The sequence below is a fragment of the Macaca mulatta genome, chromosome 12 (genome assembly GCF_049350105.2).
Source record: "Macaca mulatta isolate MMU2019108-1 chromosome 12, T2T-MMU8v2.0, whole genome shotgun sequence".
In the NCBI taxonomy this organism is placed as follows: Eukaryota; Metazoa; Chordata; class Mammalia; order Primates; family Cercopithecidae; genus Macaca; species Macaca mulatta.
This window is the reverse complement of record NC_133417.1, coordinates 107,829,251-107,850,653: the sequence shown is the minus strand read 5'-3', so window position 1 is coordinate 107,850,653 and position 21,403 is coordinate 107,829,251. Positions and strand designations below refer to the sequence as shown.

Sequence of the window (21,403 nt, the reverse complement as noted above, 5' to 3'; positions counted from 1 at the left end):
CCTTAATAAACTCCCCTTTATATATACATCTATCCTATTAGTTCTGTCCCTCTAGAGAACCCTAATACATGAGCCTTCTCCTTATTTTAAATGTTAAAAATTTTAGTGCATTATGCTCCGAAAGTCCATGGCCTACTCTGTATGCATACAAAAAATATAACAGCATTTATAAAACAAGTTAATACTGGCAACATTATTATCCCAGCCACTCAGGTAGGTTCGAAATCCCAGCTAGCATTACACTCTTTCATCTACCAAATCTAATCAGTTAACAAAACCTATCAATTCTTCCCTTCTCAAATAAACCCTTTTTCATTCACACTAACTAGAACCACCTTATTTTCAAACAAAGAAATTAAGGCTGCTGAAAAATACTAGAAATTAGGATAAATATAAAAGACTTTCTTCCTACTTTTAATTGCACTAAAAGACTGGCCAACAAGATTAAACCCCGTGTCTACTAAAAATCCAAAAAAAAAAAACAAATGAGCTGGGTGTGGTGGTAGGTGTCTGTAATCCCAGCTACTTGGGAGGCTAAAGACGGGAGAATCACTCGAACCCAGGTGGCAAAGGTTCCAGTGAGCTGAGATCGCACCACTGCACTCCAGCCTGGGTGACAAGAGCAAAACTCCATCTCAATAAATAAATAAATAAATAAATAAGCCAAGCATAGTGGTTCATGCCTGTAAATCCCAGCACTCTGGGAAGCTGAGGTAGGTGGATCACTTGAGGTCAGGAGTTCGAGACCAGCCTGGCCAACATGGTGAAACCTCATCTCTACTAAAAATATAAAAATTAGCCAGGTGTGGTGGCGCGTGCCTGTAATCCCAGCTACTCGAGAGGCTGAGACGGGAGAATCACTTGAACCTGGGAGGCAGAGGTTGCAGTGCACCAAGATCGCACCATTGCACTCCAGCCTTGGAGACAGAGCAAGACTCCATCTCAAAAAATAATAAAAATAAATAAATAACAAGGCATTACAAAGTTTATAACAGAGAGAAAATATTTGACGAATAACAAAGTATTTGACAATTATATCACAAAGGATGGGTGGGAGGAAACAATTATACATAAGGGTCTACCATATGAAATATTAGACAACACACCACCATTCACAAAGTTCTACTAGACAGCAGTGCTCTAGCACAACCACTGTAGAACACAGTAAAAAGAGGCAACAATAGTTAAGATAGGGAAGACAGAAAAGAGAGAGGGAGGGAGACATTCTGGTAGGTAGATTAAACTGTACAATTAGAGTTTACTCCTTGAGGGCAAGGACTCCAAAAAATAATAGTAAGATAAAATGAGATGATAAAACATAATCCAAAGGAGGATGGGGAAAAAATGTTCATGAAATTCAGGTATGAACTGATATTAATTCCCAAAATATTATCTGACAACACAAAGAAAAATGCACACCTTCTGACCCAAAAAATTCTATTTCTAAGAATTTGTCGGCCAGGCGCAGTGGCTCACACCTGTAATCCCAGCACTTTGGGAGGCTGAGGCGGGCAGAACACCTGAGGTCAGGAGTTCGAGACCAGCCTGGTCAACATGGTGAAACCCCATCTCTACTAAAAATACGAAAATTAGCCAGGCAGGGTGGCGTGCGCCTGTAGTCCCAGCTACTCAGGAGGCTGAGACAGGAGAATTGCTTGAACCCAGGAGTCGGAGGTTGCAGTGAGCCAAGATCACCCCACTGCACTCCAGCCTGGGCAACAGAGTGAGACTTCATCTCAAAAAAAATTAAAAAATAATAATAAAAAAAAGAATTTGTCCTACAAATTCATAAATTTTATATAATAAATTCACATATAAGTGAAAGAAGTATATGCAAGAATATTCAACCTAGCACCATTTAATAGCAAAAGGCTAGAAATGATCTAAATGTTCATAAAGAAAAGCCTGATTAAATAATGCATGGTCCACAATAAACCTATGTGCACAATGACACACATATATTTATGTATTTTTTATTCTTTTTTTGGTGGGGGGGAGACAGAGTCTCACTCTGTCACCCAGGCTGGAGTGCACTGGCGCAATCTTGGATCACTGCAACCTCCGCCTCCCAGGTTCAAGCAATTCTCCTGCCTCAGCCTCCCAAGTAGCTGGGACTACAGGCGCACGCCACTGTACTCGGCTAATTTTTTCTTTATTTTAGGAGAGACGGGGTTTCACCGTGTTGCCCAGGCTGGTCTCAAATTTCTGAGCTCAGGCAATCCACCCACCTCAGCCTCCCAAAGTGCTAGGATTACAGGCGTGAGCCACCAAGCCTGGCTGACATATGCATATATTTGAATATACAGAGAATAGCTCTGGAATTATACAAAGAAACGACTAACTGGATTTCTCTTGAGAAGAATGAATTGAGACAAACAGCAAGAAGACTGTTGACTGTATTCTCCTTACCATTTATAATTTTTATCATGTGCACATTATTGCCTGCAAGAAAGAATGGGGTAGGGGAGAGAGGAGAGGAAAGAGACAGACATTTGGGTAGCTAAATTAAACCATACAATTACAGAGTTAGTTCCTTGAGGGCAAAGACTCCAAACAGCAGCCTACACTAGCTCATGAAGAAGAAAAATGTCATGTAAATTTCTTTTAGGTTAAACCAGCACTAATTTCATCTCAACTGCTACGTGCCAGCCTCAATCAAAAAAATTTCAGATACTTCCTATTAAATAATACTGAGGGAATAAAAATACATAAACTCACTAGGACAACACACAGGAAAAGAGGCAAGAGCCAAAACAAGTTTTCAACCAAGTTGTTTTGGAAGCAGATGTTTAGGTGATAACTTAGCTGCAGCCTGATCCTATGCTCCACCTAAGATTTCCTCATCTGCCCCAAAATAAGTTCTAGATTTCTATGGAAAGAATAAAGTCTTGTCATTCACATGTAAGCGATGAATATTTTGCTGTAGTTTTCAAATTCTCATATGCATCAACAAGCTTTTTCTTAACAAGCACCAAGAGCAAGGAAAAGTTTCATTTCAGTTGAATATGAAATCTGGGTGTGCTCATTTCATGCTCAACCCACAACTGAGTATTTATATAGAAAAAAATAGGCCGGGCGCGGTGGCTCAAGCCTGTAATCCCAGCACTTTGGGAGGCCGAGACGGGCGGATCACAAGGTCAGGAGATCGAGACCATCCTGGCTAACACGGCGAAACCCCGTCTCTACTAAAAACACAAAAAATTAGCCGGGCGAGGTGGCGGCGCCTGTGGTCCCAGCTACTCAGGAGGCTGAGGCAGGAGAATCGCTTGAACCCGGGAGGCGGAGCTTGCAGTGAGCTGAGATCTGGCCACTGCACTCCAGCCTGGGCGACAGAGCGAGACTCCGTCTCAAAAAAAAAAAAAAAAAAAAAAAGAAAAAAATATATATACATGTTTTGTTGAAAGAAATAAATTTCATTTTTTTCAATTTTGAAAATACACTTTTTATGTACAGGTCTAGAATAGAGACCAAGAGGCCGGGCGCGGTGGCTCACGCCTGTAATCCTAGCACTTTGGAAGGCCGGGGCGGGCGGATCACAAGGTCAGGAGATCGAGACCATGGTGAAACCCCGTCTCTACTAAAAATAGAAAAAATTAGCCGGGTGCAGTGGCGGGCGCCTGTAGTCCCAGCTACTTGGGAGGCTGAGGCCGGAGAATGGCGTGAACCCGGGAGGCGGAGCTTGCAGTGAGCCGAGATTGCGCCACTGCACTCCAGCCTGGGCGACAGAGCGAGACTCCGTCTCAAAAAAAAAAAAAAAAAAAAGAATAGAGACCAAGAAATCGTCACACATTAATAATTCTGCTAGATCTATATTTGACACAGATCATGTTACAGAAAAAGAAATTTTTGAAGCTCTTACATAAAATTGTGTTAAGCTATTTTTTCTCTTTTTTTTATTATTATACTTTATGTTCTAGGGTACATGTGCACAACGTGCAGGTTTGTTACATATGTATACATGTGCTATGTTGGTGTGCTGCACCCATTAACTCATCATTTACATTAGGTATATCTCCTAATGCTATCCCTCCCCTCTCCTCCACCCCACAACAGGCCCGGTGTGTGATATTCCCCTGCCTGTGTCCAAGTGTTCAAGCTATATTTTTTTCATATTGCCTTGCTTTAAATGGTTTTAGTAGTTTTACTATAAACATTACAAATTTTCCTATTGCAAAAAATAACTTAAAGTTCATTTAAATATACCTTTAGAAAAAATAAATCCCATTTTGTCTTATACAAATTATTTTATCAAAACATATGGTTGCCTTGTAAGTTTTTAAAAATCTAAGAAAAGGGAAGAGATTAATTTCAAGAAAAGTAAGCTAAGCTAAACTGTACATTTTCCCCCATGAAAAAGTTAGTTAAAATGTCGTGTTTAGTCTTAAAAGGTGGCTGGGGGCGTGCCTCTTGTACATACCCTAGATCACATAATATCTCATTAGCATCTTGTATACTAAAAACTGGGGATAAAACTATTGTTATCACTTAAGCTAAAAAAAAATCATATAGGAACTTCTTTAGAAGGAAAAAACTAAAGTTTCCTTTACTTCACTACTCACTTGCAATGATGATGATATCCTTAGGGGATAGAGGGAAACCATACAAAATGAATAGGCTAATAAGATGGTCAAATAAATAGATTTAGAGAAATCAGTCATACTCAAAAGAGCATTAATTGTTACTAGAGCAATATATCTCAACTTCCTGGTCACAAATGCCTGGGTTCCCTGAGAAACAGAAATTATGCCAAGGGATCTCCAGAACAAAAAGATTGGGAAAATCTGCTCTACAGAAATTAACGAGACAGGCTCTGGACTTAAGAACACCACACACATCCTTAGGCATGATACTGAGGTCTCTTCCCTGGGGAAACTGGCCTAAGAGAAGAACAAAAACCTACTTTTGGGAGTCCCTGCATTTTCCTTCTAGAGTAACATGCTCCAGACTAGCAGCCTGATCTAAACACAGAAAATATTTAATCAGCATTTAAATGTCTCACTTAAATATTAATAGAAACTGGCCAGGCCAAGTGACTCATGCCTATAATCCCAGCACTCTGGTTGGTGGAGACAGGCGGATCACTTGAGGTCGGGAGTTCAAGACCAGCCTGGCGAACATGGTGAAACCCCCCAAAATTAGCCAGGTGTAGTGGTGTGTCCCCGTAGTCCCAGCTACTCAGGAGGCTGAGGTGGGAGAATTGCTTGGAGGCCAAGGTTGAAGTGAGCCAAGATATACCACTGCACTCCAGCCTGGGCAACAGAGCAAGTCTCAGTCTCAAAAAAAAAAAAAAAAAAAAAAAAACTTTTAGAAAGGCATTAACAGGACAAAGAACAATCAGCAAGGCAAGTGCTCTTGACGAACTGAAATATAACGGCCAAAATGTAAAAATCAATTAAAGGAATACAAGATAAAAATAAATCTGATAGGCTAGGAGCGGTGGCTCACATCTATAATGCCAGCACTTTGGGAGGCCAAGACGGGTGGATCACTTTAGGTCAGGAGTTCAAGACCAGCCTGGACAATATGGTAAAACCCTGTCTCTACTAAAAATGCAAAAAATTTAGCTGGGCGTGGTGGCGCACGCCTATAGCCCCAGCTACTCAGGAGGCTGAGGCAGGAGAATCGCTTCAACCCGGGAGGCGGAGGTTGCAGTGAGCCGAGATCGCTCCACGGTACTCCAGCCTGGGCAACAGAGCGAGACTCAGTCTCAAATAAATAAATAAATCTGATAGAAATAAAAACAGGCCAGGCGTGAGTAATCCCAGCACTTTGGGAGGCCAAAGCAAAAGCATCACTTGAGGTCAGGAGTTCGAGACCAGCCTGGGCAATAGAGTGAGATTCAGTCTCTATTTTTTTTTTTCAGTCTCTATTTTTTAAAAGAAAATATATTTTGAAATTTTAAAAAATAATAAAAAATAAAAAAGAAAAGCAAACAGATAAAGATATGGAAACTAGGACAGAAATTGTTAAATTACAGGTGTGCTCCATGATGTGCCACAACTAGATAGCACAGGTTCCAAAAAGAGAAAACAAAGATAACAGAAAGGAGAAATAATAAAAGGAAAATTCCCAGAAATAGTCTCTAGATTGAAAAAGCCCACAGAGTAACCAGCACAGTGAACAGAAAACAAACAATGAAACGTCTCACAACAAGGCAATCCTCTTTTCAGAATGGTGGTAATCCTTCCATAGAGGACACACACCATCACCAACAAAGGACTAAGAATCAGAATGGCATCCAAATTCTCAACGGCAATTCCAAAAGCTAGGAGATGAAGTGCTTTCAATATACAGTGGAAAAATTATTTCCAACCTACAATTCTAATTCTACACCCAGTCAAACCAGCAAGCATAAAGACATCACTGAAGATATTCAAGGTCTAGATATAACACATACCTCCCATGTATCCTCTCTCAAAAAATTATTGGAAAATGCACTCCAGCAAAACAACATTCAGAAATTAGAGCATCCAGAACAGGAGAGACGTGAAGAGAATTCCCAGGGAAGTTCCAGGTTCTAATAGCTGTGCCACAGATGTAGAGATCAATGAGCTAATTTGGAATAGGAGGATGAGGGACTCCAAAAGAGATACCTCCAAGGAAAATGAAAGTAACTGTCTCACATGTTTTTAATTATTCACAGGAAAGTTTCCATTATCAAAACTTTCTTAGGGATAAATTTGTGATAGGTACATAGAAAATGAAGCAATCAAAATAAAAAACAATTTTAACCTCAAGGACAATAAAAAGTTATTTAGAAAGAAAATATAACTGTAATATACCACAAGGTTCTACTGTAATCAATATTTACACGGTCATAACATTAATACTGATTTAACCAAAAGATGCTACACCTGCAACGGAAGGATTCGGTAGGATGGTGATTAGAGAACTAAGTGTACATATTCCGTAGTAGCAAGTCACTACCTAATACATAACACTGGAAAAAAAAAAAAAAAAAAAAAAAAAAAAGCTCCTGAAGCAGTAGTATAGCATATTACATAGAAATGTGTAGGCCAGGCACAGTGGCTCACGCCTGTAATTCCAGCCCTTTGGGAGGCCAAAGTGGGTGGATCACTTGAGGCCAGGAGTTCGAGATCAGCCTGGCCAACATGGCGAAACCCTGTCTCTATTAAAAATAAAAATTAGCAGGGTGTGGTGGTGCACGCCTGCAATCCCAGCTACTCAGGAGGCTGAGGCATGAGAATTGCCTGAACCCAGGAGGCAGAGGTTGCAGTGAGCCAAGATCCTGACATTGCACTCCAGCGTGGGCGACAGACAGAGACTCTGTCTCAAAAGAAAGAAAGAAAAAAAGAAATGTGTCGGTAAACAGCCAAAGAAACCTCTAAGAGTTGAAAGTGGTCGTTTCTAGGGGGCAGGAAGAGGGAGTGGAGAAAGATGTGACAAGGGAACATTTTCTTCAATGATAAGTTTAGTGCTATTTGACATTTTAAATTATTCACACGTAGTTTAGAAAAATAAATTTAAATTTAAAAATATAGTATTAAGACAAACATGCTATTTTTGTCTTCAAGTCGTTTGGAAATGGAAGTCGCTTACTTTCTCAACTTCCTTCCCTTCTACTGCTGAATTATCTATCATCTTAACCTTCAACCAGTTTTCTCACTTTCCTTCCGTCCACTGACATTAAAATACTTCATACTCACTACCTCTACTTCCTCATTCTCCCCTTTGATCATACTCACTACCTCTACTTCCTCATTCTCCCCTTTGATTTGTGCCCCCAACATGCTTCTCAAACTACTTTCTCTCACAGATCATTACTAATCTACATGCCAGATTCAAAGGCCTCTTCTCCAGGCTCAGCCTACTTCATGGCATTTGAAAATCTTTACTCTCTCTCCTTGAAACACAATCTTTCTTTTCCGCTTTCTCAACACTATTCTACCATTTCTCCTCCTACCACATTCACAGGCTTCTTCACTGGCTTTTCTTTCTACCCTTAAAAATGCTTGTTTTCTCCCAGAGTTCTATCTTCAGCATTTTTCCTATCATTTTATCTACCCTAGTGATTAGTCATTTCGAGTGTTGCCCATATGTAAATGCCTAGCATGACGTACATGTTAAATGAATGTTTACTGAACTGCAATGAAAGAGCACTAATTTTTACGCCCAAGTTCAAAGTGTATCCCTCAGTTTTAAAACTGTTATTTGCCACGATCTAGAAAATTATCTGAAGTTCCTGAGAGCACAAACCAAATACACCCACAACTGAGTTCATTTTCTTTTCCCAAATCTGTTCTCCTCACTGTTACCAGTTAGAACCACCATCCAAACGATCACCCTCAACTCCCCCTTTCTCAATCCCTACATCCAACAGTTTGCCAAATCAGTCTTTTCAATCTTTTTTACTCTTGCCATTCCCACTGCCATTCCACCGAAATTCAGGTGATCAATGCCTTTGTGAGTTTTTCCTATCTCAAGTCACGCTCTACTAATCTTATTTTATACATATATTCTCTTCATTCTAAGAATACAAATACTAGTAATAATAACTGTGAATCCCTAAAGCCTTGGATGAGAAGGAAGATAATGATGTGAAAATATCTGATCAGGCGCCGTGGCTCACACTTGTAATCCCACCACTTTGGAGGCAGAGGTGGGCAGATCACGAGGTCAGGAGTTCAGGACCAGCCTGTCCAATACGGTGAACCCCATCTCTACTAAAAAAAAGAAGTGCAAAAATTAGTCGGGCGTGGTGGCACGCACCGTAGTCCAGCTACTCAGGAGGCTGAGGCACGAGAATGGCTTGAACCTGGGAGGCGGAGGTTGCAGTAAACCAAGACCACGCCACTGCACTCCAGCCTAGGCAACAGAGTAAGACTTCAACTTAAAAAAAAAAGAAAAAGGGCCGGGCGCGGTGGCTCAAGCCTGTAATCGCAGCACTTTGGGAGGCCGAGACAGGCGGATCACGAGGTCAGGAGATCGAGACCATCCTGGCTAACCCGGTGAAACCCCGTCTCTACTAAAAAATACAAAAAACTAGCCGGGCGAGGTGGCAGGCGCCTGTAGTCCCAGCTACTCGGGAGGCTGAGGCAGGAGAATGGCGTAAACCCAGGAGGCGGAGCTTGCAGTGAGCTGAGATCTGGCCATAGCACTCCAGCCCGGGCGACAGAGCGAGACTCCGTCTCAAAAAAAAAAAAAAAAAGAAAAAGAAAATATCTGCCAGGCGCGGTGGCTCATGCCTGTAATCCCAGCACTTTGAGAGGCCAAGACGGATGGATAGCTTGAGGTCAGGAGTTCAAGACCAGCCTGGCCAACATAGTGAAACCCTGCCTCTACTAAAAATACAAACATTAGCTGGGTGTGGTGGTACGCGCCTGTAATTCCAGCTATCTGGGACGCTGAGGCAGGAGAATCGCTTGAAACTGGGAGGCAGAGATTACAAAAGCAGAGATCCGCCATTGCACTCCAGCCTGGGCAACGAGAGTGAAACTCCATCTCAAAAAAAAGATAATATCTAATATTGAGATTCCTACACCCCACACACAGATTACAAGGATTTTATTCCTTGAAACAATTATCTACGGTAAGTACCATTAGTATCCCCTTTTTACAAATAAAGTGAACTTGCCTAAAGTTAAACTGCTGGCAAGTAAATGGCAATGCCAGGATCTGAACCCTGACAGTCTGGTTCCAGAGTACATACTATTAACCATGGAATACTTTCTAACGTATATATTCTATTCAAAGCCATTCTGAAAACTTACGTCTCTCCTTTCTTTTTCTACTATTCCTGCTCTCCCCATCCCAACACCCTATTACCCTACATTTCAAGCCACAAAGAAGTGAATATGATAGGCTTATTTTCACACCTCTAAGATCCAACTGCAAAGTTCTGTTCTTCCCTTTTTAATCCAATTCAAAATTCATCTCCTCTGAGGGAACTTCTATACCCATCCCCTGTAGAATTATTCACTCTCTAAGTCCGGAGAACTCACCATATTATATGCTTATGTATGTCTTACATATGGCTAGTTTGTGAGTCTCTGGAATTCCTTGTGTCTTTTTACATCTTTGTATTACACTGTTAATAACAGAGCAGTTCAATCAAAGCTTACAGAATTTAGCTTAATTAAATGTAAATTCTACTAGCCAAGACATAAAACTATAGTTTCTACTTTGCCTCATCTTCATTGCAAAATATAGACATCACAAACCAAAAGAATTCCCTTTAGTCGGGTGTGGGTGACTCATGCCTCTAATCCCAGCACTTTGTGGGGCTGAGGCTGGCAGACAGCTTGAGCTCAGGAGTTGGAGAGTACCCTGGGCAACATGGTAAAACCCAGTCTCTACCCAAACTACAGAAAATAAGCCCGACATGGTGGCATGTACCTGTAGTCCTAGCTACTCGGGAAGCTAAGGTAGGAGAATCACCTGAGCCCAGGAGGCAGAGGTTGCAGTGAGCCGAGATCATGCCAACTGCACTCCAGCCTGGGTGACAAAGACCCTGTCTCTAAAAGAAAAAAAAAAAAAAATTCCCTTGAATGTGTAATGTTAGCAGCAATCCTCCAAATGTTAGAGAAACACTAAATTCTTAGAGATGTATTTCATAAGGTACTAGAAAGTAGACATCAAAGATGACACAAATATGAAATTCTGGTACCCTGCTTCTTGATTCTGCCTATTAGTCCAAAGAAGTTATCTCTTTTTGCTGCCCTTGGCACTCCCCAATTCCAATAAACAACCAAACTTATACACAACTTAATATAGCCAAAGGAAGGGAAAACTAGCAAGAACACAACTTGGTGTATATGTATACATATAATGGTTGTGGTTGTTGTTGTTGTTGAGACAGAGTTTCGCTCTTGTTGCCCATGCTGGAATGCAGTGGCACGATCTCGGCTCGCTACAAACTCTGCCTCCTGAGTTCAAGTGATTCTCCTGCCTCTGCCTCCCCAGTAGCTGGGATTACAGGCGCCTGCCACCACGTCCGTCTAATTTTTTGTAATTTTAGTAGAGACGGGGTTTCGCCACATTGGGCAGGCTGGTCTCGAACTCCTGACCTCAGGTGATCCACCCACCTCAGCCCCCCCAAAACGCTGGGATTACAGGTATGAGCCACCGCGCCTGGCCAAACTTTTTTTTATTATACCACACACCCTAAGTAATTCTGATACAGATGCACCACAGACTACACTTTGAGAAACACCATTCTGGATATTCACAGGCAATGTTATTACCAATTTGAAATTTCATACAACCCTGAAAACTGAACCTACACTGGCACTTTATGTTAAATACAGTAAAATCAGAAGCAAAACTAGTATGATATACAACAGTTAACTTTTATACTGAGGTACTGTGCTGTTTTTCAGTTTTCCCTTATTTAATCCCTACTATCATATGAAGTAGATTTCACCACCCATTTCACAGATAAGAAAGATAACTTTCCATATCACATGGCTTCTAGTTGGCAGAAAACAGGTATTAAACCCTGTCTACACAAAGTATATCCTCCTAACCTCTACGTTATACCATCTCTCCATTTGTAATCTATTTGATGTTTTAATAAACAAAACAAAGTGGGGTAAAAGGAGAGAAAGCGCAAAAATAAACTTTCTGATTAACACTGTTGCCTAGATACCTTTTCTAAACATACCTCAGTTCCTAATGACAAACGGCTTTGCTATAGAGATGACAGTCACTGAAGGTGGGAAGTTTAAAATATCTGTCAGGGATGGGTGCTTGGATTACTTTATAGTAGTCAAGAGTAGGAAGTTCTGCATCAGCCAATTAGCTCTAACTCCAGAAGAATAAAGCAACTGGGTAGGGATCTTGATACCTTTGACTTAGGGACTCTGAGACACTAGATCCCTAACCAAGGTTAGAGCATCCAGTTCATCTGATAAGATACCTAGAAGTCAACAGCCTGATCTAGATGGACCCTGAAATTTGAGTCCTATGAGATTTATAGAACTATATGGTAGACCCTTACCCTTTACAGTAGGGATTTTTACATTCATCACAGCTGCAAACTGGTGGTAGCCTCCCTTTAATGAAAAAGGGAGTCTGAAGTTTACAAAGACTTTCCTTCCAGATTTAGACATACAAAAACAGCAAACGATTCCATCGTAGTTTTGTGTGTGTTATGAACACTTGAAATTTGAAAACACTTTGTTCTACTCTGCATGGGTATTTACTACAGTGAAACAACAATTCCTGGGAAGGAAACTACGAGACATTCACACTACAGTATGACTTAGTAAAAGACAATATTTCTCACACCTTGGTGAAAGTGCTGCACTAGAAAAATAAGAGTTTTTATTTTTCTAGTTGGCGGAACACAGGTATTAAACCTGACCTCAGGTGACACACCCGCCTCGGCCTCCCAAAGCGCTGGGATTACAAGTGTGAGCCACCGTACCTGGCCAAATTATTTTTTATTATACCACACACCCTAATTCTGATACAGATGAACCACAGACTACACTTTGAGAAATAAGAGTTTTTATTTTTCTGGATTTATTTTATTTTATTTTAGTTTTGGTGGGGGAGCAAATGGGGATAATTTTACAGCAAATACTCTAAGGGATGATCTAGGGAAGGGGAGCATTCAAAACCATGAAGAGAGGGCATGGGAGTAGCCTGACATCCCAGGAAATAGAGCCCTCCTAGAGATCAGAGAAAAAGAGTACCTTCCTCCACACGTTGCCAATAATTAATTCAACCCAGTTCTCCTCAGGGTGTTTCTCTGAGTGTCAAACAGTTGTTAAGAGAGCCAGATTCTGTTAGACTACAGGCTGTGCCTCCTTCTGCCACCTCTACTGCCCATTTATAAGCAGTTCTCCTTCCCTTCCACCTGATGCACTATGCTGGCTCCAGAAGGCTGAAGGACTAAAGCAGTTTTGTTCATATCTGTAAGAGTTACTTAACTAGTGGCTGGGCACAGTGGCTCATGCCTGTAATCCCAGTACTTTGGGGAAGCCAAGGTCGGCAGATCACTTGAGGTCGGGAGTTCAAGACCAGGCTGAACAACATGGAGAAACCCCGTCTCTACTAAAAATACAAAATTAGCCGGTCATGGTAGCACATGCCTGTAATCCCTGCTACTCGGGAGGCTGAGGCAGGAGCATTGCTTGAACCCGGGAGGTAGGGGTTGCGGTGAGCCAAGATCACGTCACTGCACTCCAGCCTGGATGACAGAGTGAGACGTCGTGTCAAAAAAAAAAAAAAAAATTTACTTAACTAAGTACATGTAATTTTGGCCTGCTATATATTTCCCACATTCTATCTTACACATCATGATGTCACTTCCTTGATATAATATAAAGACATGGTCTTTGGAGTACAACTGACCAAAGTTCAAATAAATACCAGCTCTGCAACTTGTTACTTAACCTCTCTAAAAGCCATAGTGAAGGTGAAATGAGATTTTGCATAAAAACTACCTGACACATAGTAAGAGTTCATCAGGTGACAGAGGTTATGAAGCGGGGAGGTGAAGTCTAATACTTTTATCACAGTTTTAGAAAAGCATTCTGCATTCTCAAAAGATTTAAAATAGTGCTCTGGACCGGGCAATCCTAGCACTTCGGGAGGCCGAGGCAGGCAGATCACCTGAGGTCAAGAGTTCCAAATCAGCCTGGCCAACATGGTGAAACCCTGTCTCTACTAAAATACAAAAATTAGCCGGGCATGATGGCGGGTGCCTGTAATCCCAGGTACTCGGGAGGCTGAGACAGAAGAATCGCTTGAACCCGGGTGACAGTGGTTGCAGTGAGCTGAGATCACATAACTGCACTCCAGTTTGGGCGGCTGAGCAAGACTCCGTCTCAAAAAATAAATAAAAATATAAATACAAATAAATAAAACAGTGCTCTAGTTCTAATTAGAAAGCACTATTCGGGCAGCTCGCGGAGGCGCACGCCTGTAATCCCAGCATTTTGAGAAGCCGAGGCGGGCGGATCACCTGAAGTCAGGAGTTCGAGACCAGCCTGGCCAACATGGTGAAACCCTGTCTCTACTAAAAATTAGCCGGTTATGGTGGCGGTCGCCTGTAACCCCAGCTACTTAGGAGGCTGAGGCAGAATCGTTTGAACCCGGGAGTTAGAGGTTGCAGTAAGCCAAGATCGCCTAACTGTACTCCAGCCTGGGTGACAGAGATTCTACCTCAAAAAAAGAAAACACTATTAATCATTTTCCAGGGCAATTATCTCTAAAAAAAGTATTATCTAAAACTTTTCATAAACAGTAAGAAAGAGTCATCCTATTCCTTCCATTTCGGAAACTATTTCATCTGAATTTGTTTCCTGAAATTCCCAACCATTCTGCCTGGAAGATTCTAACAGAACTATCCCAGTAAGGGAAAGACAAAGATATATGTTGACAAAAATGAATACATAATTAAAAACCACATATTTATTTTCTCAAGGCAACAAGATGATAAATTTTATTCCTTTCCACTTCCCACAATTTGAATTTTTCTTTTGAGTTACTCTTTATGAATGACTCCAATGGCACCCACAGCTCCATTCACGACTTTCCCCAAGAAAGCTTCCAGGTAAACAGAAAAACAACGAATGTTAGCTCCCTAAAACAATAACAAGATGGAGACAAACACTGGATTCTGTTTTTCTACATTCAAACAACAGAATCAGTACACAAAATCAGAAATACACCCAGAACCTCAGACAAAACCCATAAACCTTCCTAAGGAATCTTGCTTAATTCTCACTTCTTGCTACCCATTTATCAAAGTCTTGGAAAATGCTAAAACACGGGTCTCAGCCTCGTCTGTTCAGTGATCCAAATCTGCCACTGCTAATGCATTCAGTACCCCAGATCTGAAACTGTTCTGTGAACAGAAATACTTAGCAGCAGCAGATACGGGCTATGCCAACATTAACCTTGTGCCTAAAACAAAGTGATAAACCACTCCTAGCCTCACCCTCAAAGGAGGGTAAGCAGTAACGACTCCTCCAGGAATACGGCCAGGACGCCAGGGTTATCATTAACACTCATCAGCTCAAGCCCAAGGTTTAGCCACTGCACCTCCACCGCCAGGGAGCCGCGCGGGGCGGGCAGAGGAATGAATGAGACGGGCGGGCGGGGCGCAGGGTAGGCCCGGGAAAGGCGGGGCCGCACTGCCCGGTCCCCACCGCCCGACACCGCCCCCAGCCCCGCCCCCAGCCACCCGGGCTCCGCGGCAGCGCTGCATTCCCCGCGCGATTGCAGCGCGCGCCCGGGACTCCTTCCCGCCGCCGCCTCCCCCTCGCTGCGCGACCCCCAGCACTTACCTGCTTTGCAAACCGGGGCGCTAGGGCTCCTCTTCTCCGGCGAGCTTCGGCTCTGCTCCGGAGACCTCCTCCGATGCCGGACGCGGGCTGGGGGTGGGGCCGCGCTCACCTCGCCGGTCCACAGGTGGGTGGGCGACGAGCTGGGCGACGACACGGTGCCCAGCAACGGCGGCGGTGGCGGCGGCCGTGGGGGGCTCCCGCGAGCTCCAGGCGCGGCGCCGCGCGTGGGGCTGGTGCCTCGCGTGGACGTCGCGGACGCGCCCGTCTGCGTGGCCACCGTGGGGCTGGTGCGCGCGGCCGCGTTCCCGCCGCCGCGCGTGGGGCTGGTGCTGCGCAAGGCGGTGCGCGGGCCGCCGCCGCCGCCTGCGGGGCCTGAGGCGCCACCACAGCAGCCACCGTTGTTGTTGCCGCCGCCGCCGCCGCCGCCGCTCCGCGTGGGGCTGCCATGTTGCTGCTGCTGCTTCAGCTGGAACGGAACCGTAGCCCTCATGGGCTGCAAGCGGCTCCCGGGTCCCCCGGCCGTGGCGACCGCACCACCCCCAAGGGAGCCGGCTGGCGTGGGGGACCCATTGCGCCTCACCCGCTGGGACATGGTCCCCCCCTCCCCGGTGACTGGGCGAGACGGGGGGTTTTGTTGTTGGGCTGCAGGGGGAGGATTCTCGAGGCCGGAGGGCAGGCCCCCGCGCGGGGTGACGAAGCTGGACTCCGGGGTGCAGGGGGCGACCGGGCCGGGACCGGCAGCAACGAGGTGGTGCAGCCGCCGCCGCCGCCGCTCCTCATCAACAATAGTGTCTCCTCCGCTGCCCCCGCCCCCCACGATCGCCCATTGGTGCAGCGTCAGCCGCGCTCGAGCCGCTCTACCGCTCCCATTGGCTACGAGCAGCTCGGGTCCCGGGCCCCCGAGGCCTTGAGAGCCTGGGTGTGCGCGGAGACCGTCTGCTCTTTAAAGAGAAAGAGACCCGCCCCCCGCGGGGAGGGAGCGGAGGAAATGGGCAGTGTGTGTATGTGTAGTGTGCGCGCGTGTGTGTGTACACGTGAGTGCCCGTGTACGCGCGCGCCTAGCCACGCGCGCCTTTCCCTTCCCGCAGGGGGGAGCCCTGGGGACTCAGACTCTGGAAGGTTGCCAAAGGAAATGTCCGGACCCGGAACAGTTCCCAGGGATGGTCTGAAGCCTTTTCCGCATAACTCATTTCCTTACCCCAGTATTCACTTGTATTCACATGTACGCGCCTCTCCTTCGGGCTTTTATTCTTAATGTTTTTGTTCTGCCCTAATTCCATCTACCTATGGACAGGGCTCAAAAGGAGAAGAAATTTAACAAATCTTAAGTGGCATTTTACACCCCTCTCCTTTTCTTATTTTTTAGAGCTCTACAAAGAGGCAAATCTCAGAAAGATTAAATTTGCCTGTTAGAATGCGGTTTTAGATAGTATCTATGGAGTTCAGTTACCACATGTTATTCCTACCCTTCTGTATCTCAAGTAATCAAGACTATTTTAATCAGCTGCTTCGCTGTTCCCTGATACCTTGGAAAAATGGCTGCTACCTTACCAGTCTGTAAAATGCTATAGTTTACAGAGGGCCTTATTTGATTCTACACGATCATTGTTTGAGACAGAACTGGGCCAGCCATCCATGTTTTTGTCTAGTGGAGGAAACAAGTCTTTGGTGTGGCAAAGACCCAGGAAGGCAGGCAGTGACACTAGTTCTAAAATGGCCTAAAGGGCTCCTTATCAAGAAAATAAAAAATGGTGGACCCAAAACCTACACTCCCACCTCTCTGGCTATAAATTGCCTATCCATTACCTCTTTTCCCTGTACTATTTTTATTAGTTGTACATGCTAGACAGATTTCGTCGTGTAAAAATGTGGGAGTGGAGACCATAGTATGATTCACTCTGGACCTGAAATCCTACTGGATCCCTGTGCGCGGTGGTGGAAGACTTTTGTTTTGTTTTGTTTTTTTGAGATGAAGTCTCGCTCTGTCCCCCAGGCTGGAGTGCAGTGACTCGATCTCGGCTCACTGCAACCTCCGCCTCCCGCGTTCAGGCAAATCTCCTGCCTCAGCTTCCCAAGTAGCTGGGATTACAGGTGCGTGCCGCCACGCCCGGCTAATTTTTGTATTTTTAGTAGAGACGGGGGTTTCACCATGTTGGCCAGGGTGGTCTTGATCTCTTGACCTCATGATCCGCCCATCTCAGCCTCCCAGAGTGCTGGAATTACAGGCGTTAGGTGGAAGGCTTTTAAAGACCCAGAGAGGAGACCGGGTGCGGTGGCTCATGCCTGTAATCGCCGCACTTTGAGAGGCTAAGGCGGGCGGATCACCTGAGGTCGAGAGTTGGAGACCAGCTTGACCAACATGGAGGAAACCCCATCTCTACTAAAAATACAAAATTAGCTGGGCGTGGTGGCACATACCTGTAATCTCAGCTACTCGGGAGACTGAGGCAGGAGAATCGCTTGAACCTGGGAGGTTGGAGGTTGGAGGGAGCCAAGATCAGGCCATTGCACTCCAGCCTGGGCAACAAGAGCGAAACTCTGTTTTAAAAAAATTAATTAAAAAAAAAGACCTAGAGAGGAAATTCAAATCCCATGGCCACCACTTACTCTGTGACCTTGGGTAGGTCACTAGCCAGTCTCCTTATCTGTAAAATGCAGTTAAACAATACCATGTGCTTCATACAGTTGTTATGATTATTAACGAAGGATTATATGTGAATGTGGTGTGTAGAAGGTGGTCAGCACTTCCAGAGTCTCCACGTGATTCAGAGACACACATCTCTCCTTACCATCCATTCCCTTTTCTCCTCCTGTCTCTCCCTCCACAGAGAAAGCCCCAGCCCCTTAGCCCAGGAAGCTGCCTTAAGTTGACTGGTGCTCTGGATAGATCTGACATCACTATCTGGCCCCTACAGCCTGGTGTGAAGCCAAAAACAGCTTCTCACTGGATAGGAACATACAGGAAACTGCCAGCAGGATCCATGCAAAGAGCCAAGTCTGGTCTGAAAGCAATGGATGCCTTATTAAATAAGGATGTAATCCCAGCACTTTGGGAGGCCAAGGCAGATCACTTGAGGTCAGGCGTTCAAGATCAACCTGGCCAACATGGTGAAACCCTGTCTCTACTAAAAATACAAAATTAACCAGGCATGGTGGTGCATGCCTATAATCCCAGCTACTCAGGAGGCTGAAGCAAGAGAATAGCTGGAAACCCAGAAGTCGGAGGCTGCAGTGAACAGAGATCTCACCCACTGCACTGCAGCCTGGACGACACAGCAAGACTATGTCTCAATAAATAAATAAATAAATAAATAAAGGAAGGAAGGAAGCCGTATGTGGTATTTTGTCTTGCACAAAGTAGGATCTCAATACATGTTTATTAAATTAATCCAAAGGAGTCTTGCAGCCCTAGTGTCCTTAGCTTCCTGATCAATCGATTTAGGTATCACCAAACTGGAGACATCTTTGTTGGTGGCAAGAGGCTTTTAGCTTGCCTGAGCTGAAGAATTGATTTCAGCAGATCTTATTAGATTTCATTAAATCAACTGATTTCACTAGATCAAAGAGCTTAAAAAAAATGTCCTTGGCTTAGTCATGAGCTCTGATGGAGCCATTTCACCTTTTGCTTCTAGTTATGTTTCCTACAGAAACTGAAACCTACAGTTCCAGAAAATTCATTTTCATCTTATTTGACAGTTTACCTCACTCGTCAGTTCAGGGCTTAACTTTAAACAAATGAGAGCACTTCAATTAAAGCAGGTAATTAACCACTTCAGCCCTCTTTGTACTAAAGGATATTTGTGATGACTTGTAAATCAAAGCTTTGAAACCATGAAATTCAGCAGGGTGCTATGGCTCATGCCTGTGATCCCAGCACCTTGGAAGGCCAAGGCGGGGGGGATCACTTGAGCCCAGGAGTTCAAGACCAGCCTGGCCAAGAAGGCGAAACCCCGTATCTACGAAAATCAGCTGGTGCATGCCTGTAGTCCCAGCTATTTGGGAGGCTGAGGTACGAGGATCGCTTGAGCCCAGGAGGCAGAGGTTGCAGTGAGTCAAGATCATGCCACTGTACTCCAGCTTGGGAGACAGAGTGAGATACTCTTTCAAAAAATAATACTTTTTAAAAAGTATTAAATTATTAAAGAATGCTAAAAAGAAAAAATAAAAACTTGCTTCAATACCTTAGAGCTCTTCAGTCTGTTTTTAAGATTTAATGGCAATGAATAAAAGCATCCTTTCCTCTTGCCCTTGACTTCATTATCTATTGTTGAAGATTCAAAGAAAACAATGTGCATCAAGGTGATGTATTGGTTTTTAGTTTGCTGGTTTATCTACAAAGAGAGTCCTTGTATTTCAAGGATCAACAAAATAAACGTATCTTCCTCTAGTTTAACCCTGCTCTTCTTAGGATATAATTCAAATTTTCCCATTTTTCTCTCCGAGATTGAAACATAACTGTATATAATTGTAGACAAAAAGCAACATGTTAGAATTGGTTTGTCTGTATTTAAACTTCAAAAGACAAAATTATTGATAGGCTCATTTGCTCCTGTGCTTGCTTAACTCTACAATGATCCTGCCGTGGTAAAGGAAGATGGGTTTTATGAAAATGTTTATTGTCCTGTAGTGGTTTCTTTTCCTCCTTTAGTTATTCTAGAATCAGCTGTATCCACTTACAAACCTCTAAAATGTCATTGAATGGAACATTATACAGCCATCAAAATGGTAATTATGAAATCACAAATTCCTTTCACTTTAAAATGAAAAAAATCAAAAGTATGCATCCATTGTAATTATAATAATTGTATAAAAGTCATAAGCCTTTTATAAAATACTGTAGGGTAAAATACTGACATGAAAATAGAGATCTGAGAGGCCAGGCACAGGGCCTGTAGTCCCAGCACTTTGGAAGGCTGAGGTGGGCAGATCCCTTGAGCCCAGGAGTTCAAGACCAGCCTGGACAACATGAAAAACCGTATCTCTACAAAAAATTTTAAAATTAGCTGCACATGGTGGTGCACACCTGTAGTATGAGCTACTCGGGAGGCTAAGATGGGAGCATCACCTGAACCTGGGAGGTCAAGGCTGCAGTGAGCCACGAACACACCACTGCACTCCAGCCTGGCGACAGAGTGAGACCCTATCTCAAAAAAGAAAGAAAATAAAGCCAAGCACAGTGGTTCACACTTGTAATCCCAACACTTTGGGAGGCTGAGGCGGGAGGATTGTTTGAGCCCAAGAGTTTAAGATCAGCCTGAGTAACATAACAAGACTCCATCTCTACAAAAACTTTTAAAATTAGGGCCTGGTGCAATGGCTCACACCTGTAATCCCAGCACTTTGAGACCGAGGCGAATGGATCACTTGAGGCCAGGAGTTTGAGACCAGCCTGGCCAACATGGCAAAACCCCATCTCTACTAAAAATACAAAAATTAGCCAAGCATGGTGGCGCATACCTGTAATCCCAGCTACTCAGAAGGCTGAGGCACGAGAATCGCTTGAACTCAGGAGGTGAAGGTTGCAGTGAGCTGAGATCATACCACTGCATTCCAGTGGTATGATTTTTTTTTTTTTTTTTTTAATTAGCCAGGTGTGGTGACACGCACCTGTAGTCCTAGCTACTTAGGAGGCTGAGGTGGGAAGATCCTCTGAGCCCAGGAGTTTGAGGCTGTAGTGAGCCATGATTGCACTACTGCACTCCACCCTGGGTGACAGAGTGAGACCTTGTGTCTAAAAACAAAAAAAGAGGTTTTTTCCTCAAGAAATGTTGATATATGATTTCTTAATAAAAAGGAGAATCATAAGAACTTGAACTCCTTAGTGATATTCTGTACTTAAAATCTGACTGGTACTTCACTGAAATTTGTCTTAGGCCAAATGTGTGTCCATAGCACTACATATTTCCAGGTGTCCTTCTTACCTCTTTGACTGTGCCTTGGTCACTTTTGCTGGCTCCTTCTCAATCTGACCCTTAAAAAGTAAGAGTGCCTGAGAAACTCATCTAGGCCTCTCACTTCCTAGACTGGCAGCTGCATTTGTGCCCAGAATTCCACTGACCATCATACTGCCATCTCTTCAACTGCCTGCTTGGCATCTCTTCTCCTATATCTCACAGGTACCACAAACCTTATCCACAAGTAAA

General features: G+C 43.9%; 1 protein-coding gene across 2 annotated transcripts in view; it reads right to left on the bottom strand.

The window, feature by feature from the left end:
- FAM117B (family with sequence similarity 117 member B) overlaps positions 1 to 16,171 on the bottom strand; it is a 139,457-nt gene extending 123,286 nt beyond the window's left edge. For both annotated transcript variants that reach the window (XM_077957380.1, XM_015110678.3), the window contains exon 1: positions 15,261 to 16,171. In XM_077957380.1, the coding sequence (XP_077813506.1) occupies positions 15,261 to 15,852 (592 nt within the window). In that variant the 5' untranslated portion in view covers positions 15,853 to 16,171. The remainder of the gene's footprint in view (positions 1 to 15,260) is intronic.
- Between the last annotated feature and the right edge of the window lie 5,232 nt (positions 16,172 to 21,403).